Consider the following 5,637-nt stretch of genomic DNA (forward strand, 5'->3'; position numbering starts at 1 on the left):
AGAAATTTATCCAAATATCCATTTATCCATAAATGTCACCAAACTGTGCCAAATGTGTTTTTTACATCAATACTGGGGGTTTGTTAAAATTACGAGGTCACGTAGCAGCTGGACCCACCGGTGGGTCCGTAGGGTTCTAGGGGTTAAATGGGCTGGTCTCTAATTATGGCTGTTATATACAGTTTGTCTTTGATCAGATTCAGTTTGCTTTGGAATAATTCAGCTCATGATTATATATAAAACTTTGAACTAACAACATCCAGCATCAAACCTCTCTGGACAAACTTGGTTGTATTACAGAAGTGGACAGCTGTGTCCGAGGCTCATTTCTTACCAACGGCCCCAGGTATAACTGAGCCACAAACAGGCTTGATTACGACGGAACCAGGCTTTGCCTCCGATATATGAGGCACATCTGGGATCCACATGGAAAATAATATCATATTGTGTACTTTTTGTACTGTAGATGTCTGTTAGTTTGCATAGTTGCTCTTAAATAAACACATTCTCAGAAAATAAATAGGTTTTATATACTAAGAAAGTATAAAGCTGACTAATAGCTTTTCCATTAATAAACGGTACATATTTTTTTAGGCTTGTGACACAATATTGGACCATGCAAAACACAGATTTGCCTTCACAAAGCCTCAGAAGGTCAAAATGTATGTAGAAAAAGTAAACCTGTACATGAAAATATGTTTTGTTTTTATAATTTTGTAATGTTTTTTGTTGTTCGCATTTATATAAATCTACTAGTGTGATAACTTAGTATACGTTTGGTATACATCTAGTTTGAATTTATTGCCCTCCCTGGAGAAAACTCAGCCGGCCACCACTGCATTTACCATTACTAGAGACACAGACAGAACCAGATACAGAAAGAAGCAGAGATACAAAAGGCAACTCTAAAAGGCGGCCCTGTCCAGGAAACACACAGCCAGATAAGCGAGCTCCCAGCCAGCTCCCATGTCAGAGGATGAAGAGAGCACATCTAGCCAGTCACAGTGAGGGAAACAGGACTACACTGGAAAACAGGCCGATCTCCAACATCTAGAAATAAAGGTGTTGATGGCAGCAGCACAACGGATATTTCTCTCAAGGATGGAGTCACAGCCAAGCAGGAACAGACCAGATGAAGAGAGAAAAAGAAGAGAGAGCAGAATGTTAGAGATTGAACTAACTGATTCTGCAGAGTGGGAGAATAGAGATAGAATGAGGCAGAATGATGAAATAGGGGTCCCTATGTCCTCCAGCAGTCTAAGCCTATAGCAGCATAATTATAGAGATAGCTCAGGATAACCTGGGAAACTAATTATAAAGCTTTATCAAAATGCTATCATCTGTCCAGTAACTGAAATTTGGCTCAAACTGATTGAAAAAAAGGACAATGATCCTAAACCCAATGGGAAATCTGTAACAGAACAACTTTAAGGTTGAATGGTCTGGTCCAAGGTCCAGAACTTAACTCAGAAGCTGAAGTATTTACCAATAACTATTCTGATAGAGATGTAATCTCCATGGTGATTTCTAGAATAGCTGTATCTTTCTATTTAAACTGACATTTAGCTACTTGTTGGACGTTTCAATGAACGCTGGTGACACTGGTGTTCTCTCCTCTCCAGTGATAAAACAGAAGTCTACCTGGGAGATGAAAACACCTTGAGCTTGATCTTCAATGCCAGGAATGAGGGAGAGGGCGGGGCTTATGAGGCGGAGCTCTACGTGGTCCTGCCCCCAGAAGCCGACTACAGCGGTATTGCGCGAAACAATGGGGTAACTGTATTTAATCTCTATGTTATCATTCTCAAGCAAGAGGCAAATGATAAATTGTTGGGGTTTTATCACAACAACCAGCAAGATTGCCTGATTTTGCTTGTAAACCAGGTGAAAATGTGTCTAAAGCACCATCTAAAGAATAATCACTTTTATTGGTTGTTTTTTTTTTTTCCTGTGTCATCTCAGAGTCTTTCTCAGCTAACATGCAGCTACGAAGCCCATAACCAGACCCGATATCTTTTGTGCGATCTGGGAAACCCCATGAAGTCTGGCACCAGTGTAAGAACCGGACAAAGTTGCATGTTTTCAGTTTGCCTTTGATATTCCTCCGCTTGTTGATGAATATCTAAGGTTGAAAAAAGAACCCAGGCTGTCTTGTAAGTTTTCTTTCTGTGTGTAGCTATGGGCCGGCCTTCGATTCACTGTGCCGAGACTCACAGATGAGAATAACGTTGTCCAGTTCCAGCTCCAAATACGAAGGTAGGTTGACACTATTTGGTGGGATTCATGTTTACTTTGTTTACCCAAATGGGGCTTCCAATGTGATGACAGTTTCTGGCTCCTGGCTCTCTCAACATGGCAGCTAAAGGCACTTTACAAGGACAACTGCAAAAATTAGCTTCGACCACTTCCAAATCCAGCATCATTGACCCTGCACAGTTAGAAAGTACAAATGTTTGCACAATTATTGGGCAACTATTATTGTGCAGTATTATAGTGCAACAAAATTAAAAATGAACATTTTCCCACCTACCTTCAATCCCTTAAAGTGAGAACAATAAACAATTCAGAATTTACAAATAAACATAGCTCCATAGCTTAGATCCACAGACATTACTGGACCTTTTTAGAAAGAAAATGATACATATTAAGTGATTAAATATCTACCACAGGAGACTTGTTAAATAACCACTGCGCCATTTTAAATGTAGTTTTAAAATGCATGAAAATACTTAAAGAAACAAATAAAATACTTTTTTCAATGGGTTGCTGATATTTGTGGAATATTATTTAAAAAAAATAACCTTTAACCTCCCTAAAAAAAGCTATATTCAATTACATTCAATTCATTTTATTTCGAGAGCCAATTCACAACTCGTGTCATCTTAAGGCACTTTGTAGTTCACCAGATCATACAATTAAATTGATTCCAAGTTTTCTATCTAAGGAAAACCAGTTGATTGCATCGACTCATTGACTCGAAGGCAATCCCTCATACTAAGCATGGTTGTAGCGAAACTCCCTTTTAACAGGAAGAAACCTCCAGCAGAACCAGGCTCAGTGTGAGCGGCCATCTGCTGAGGCAGACTGGGGTTCAAGGAGACAGAAGCAGAGATATAATAGGGAACATAAAAAGGCGGCCCCGTCCAGGAAACACACAGCAAGGTAGACGAGCTCCAAGCCAGCTCCCATGTCAGAGGATGAAGAGAACAGATCCAGCCAGTCACAGTCAGAGAAACAGGATTACACTGGAAAAAAGGCCGATCTCCAACATCTATAAACAAAGATGTTGATGGCAGCAGCACAGCTAAAACATACGATTGTTATTATATCTGTTATTATATCTGTTATGCTCTTCATCACTTTTATGCAAAGTGATGAAGAGCGATTGTGGAGCGTCTGAAGAGCCGCAGGTTTAGAGTAACTCTTCTTTGCCAAACATCTTTGTTCCATTCAGCTCAAATATGTCTGTTAATCGTTGCAGTAAAAACTTCAATAACTCAGAGAGTAACGAGGTGCTGCTGGAGGTGCAGGTTGCTGCCAAGGCTGCTGTGATCCTGCAGGGGTGAGTCTTCACTACCTCCCCTCCTTTATTTGGCGGGAACGATCAGGACTGCAGCTAAGCTGTGACTGCGGCTCCCTCAGGGTTTCTCGGCCGGACAAAATCATCTTCCCTCCTCCCAACTGGACGGCTCATCCGATTCTAGGGGTGGAGCAGGACGTTGGCCCCGAGCTTCAGCAGGTTTACGAGGTAAGATGTGAGTTATGGCTCTTTTTTTTTTACTCTCCTGTTTCCCACCAGCTACGTTGTTTCAAGGTGTTTAGATATTCTCTGTTCAAACTGTCATCTGTCAGTTGGTGAATAATGGCCCCAGTGTGGTTAGTCAGACAACGTTAGAGGTGAGATGTCCCCTGAGGGCCCGTGGCCACGCTCTGCTCTACCCTGTGGAGGTGATCTCTGTGGGCCCACTCAGCTGCTCCTCAAAAACAACCTTTAATGCACTGAAACTCAAGGTAAGGACACACAAACTAAGTGCTTCAAACAGGAAGTATCTGGATTTGTTTTTGGCACTGAACATGTTTGGATTCAGCTTCAGGCTCCAGCATCTCAAGGTCCTGCTGCCCTAAACTCCACCGCTGAGCATCAGGTCTGGAGGAGGGAGGTGATCAGGGAGCCTCTGGCTGATCAAGGAAACCTGGTGAGACTGAAGGACAATCCTGTAGTAAAGGATGGGTTTGTAGAACAAACACAAAACAGAACTGCAATTCTAGAAAACTTTTATTATATGTGCAGAAAGAAAAAGAAAGACGAGCTTCCTTTATCATGTTGTGATGTTTTACCTGTAGATTGTGAACATAGGATTACCTAGAACTGAACTTGTAGTTAATTGATGGATCATTCAAATTCGGGGGTAAAACCAATGAAATGTTCTTATGTGGATGATTGTAACAAAATAATGTAATTCACGATGAGAATGAAATGGTCTTTACTTAGTTGGGACCAATCATTCAGTCTGAAGTGCACAAAGATACACTTTTTGTTTCCCATAGTGAAGATTAGCCCAACTGGGAGGCTGTATGTAAAACCAAAGAACATCCATTCATTGAATCCGCTTTCATGGGGGTTTGCAGACGTTGTTTCTTCCTCTTCATCTGAATTAAACTAAGGTGCCGTACTTTGACTAGACCATTCTGACACCTTTTTGTATCCATTCTGCTGTGTATTTGCTGCCTTGTTTGAATCACTCCTGCTAATCCAACTGGGACACTGTAGCCATCACACAGATGGCCTCGCTTTTAATAATAAGTCATATGGAGGAGTTCACTCTGGTCTTTATCACTGCAATGAATGAAGTTCCTGTGAGCTTTTCAGCCCTCCTCCATCATCCATCATAGCTGCTACATGTTTTATTCTTGAACATCTTTGGTTCTGTCTCGTCTGTCCAAAAGAAACCATGAAGAACCGTTGTCCTTTATTCCTTCTAGAGAAAAAATATTCACTCCTAGATAAAATATTATCTAGGAGTAGAAAAAGCTTGGAACTCCCTAACCTGTCCGCTGTTGTCAAAAAACATTTGATCTTGATAAAATAAGGTTATATACTACAAGCGCCTGTCCTGACAGTGTTAAATGGTCCTTTTTTAACCTAAATAGAGCTCTAGGATGAGGTGTGAGTCTACCTCCTCAACAGAGCGAGGCTGTCTTAGAATAGAAGAGAATAGAATAGAACATCCATCTTTTGTCCCACAATGGGGTAATTGTGGTCTTTGAGCGCAGTAAAATAAAAAAGACAAATAAAATACTGTACTCTACAGTATTTTTACAGTATGTGCACTGAAGAATAAATAATCAATATACATCTGTGGATATTTTTACAGAAATGGATATTTGAAAATATCAGCAAAACCAGAGATGTGCAAAAACGACAGCAGCATGTTATTTGACCTCTTAACATCCACCTCATTTTGAGAAATTCTCACCTATTTTGCAAACCCAAATGGAAAAGCAAATAACTTAGGAACTGTGAGTACATGTGTGATACATTATTTAAAAGCGGACATTTTCTAGTTTCTGAATATATACATGGAAATTGGGTGAGTAAAACACAGCCCAAGCTGCATCAGTGCAAACATGACTATA

The 5,637-nt window shown here is 40.5% G+C and overlaps 1 protein-coding gene across 1 annotated transcript in view; it reads left to right on the top strand.

The window, feature by feature from the left end:
* The window catches only part of LOC107097896 (integrin alpha-5-like), an 82,195-nt gene that overhangs the window by 60,111 nt on the left and 16,447 nt on the right, over positions 1–5,637 (top strand). Inside the window, exons 20-26 of the mRNA XM_015395235.1 lie at positions 1,623–1,773; positions 1,963–2,055; positions 2,177–2,256; positions 3,482–3,562; positions 3,643–3,748; positions 3,853–4,011; positions 4,089–4,196. Coding sequence (XP_015250721.1) covers positions 1,623–1,773; positions 1,963–2,055; positions 2,177–2,256; positions 3,482–3,562; positions 3,643–3,748; positions 3,853–4,011; positions 4,089–4,196 — 778 coding nt within the window. The remainder of the gene's footprint in view (positions 1–1,622; positions 1,774–1,962; positions 2,056–2,176; positions 2,257–3,481; positions 3,563–3,642; positions 3,749–3,852; positions 4,012–4,088; positions 4,197–5,637) is intronic.

The sequence above is a fragment of the Cyprinodon variegatus genome, unplaced genomic scaffold (assembly GCF_000732505.1).
Source record: "Cyprinodon variegatus isolate N-32 unplaced genomic scaffold, C_variegatus-1.0 Scaffold731, whole genome shotgun sequence".
NCBI classification, from domain to species: Eukaryota; Metazoa; Chordata; class Actinopteri; order Cyprinodontiformes; family Cyprinodontidae; genus Cyprinodon; species Cyprinodon variegatus.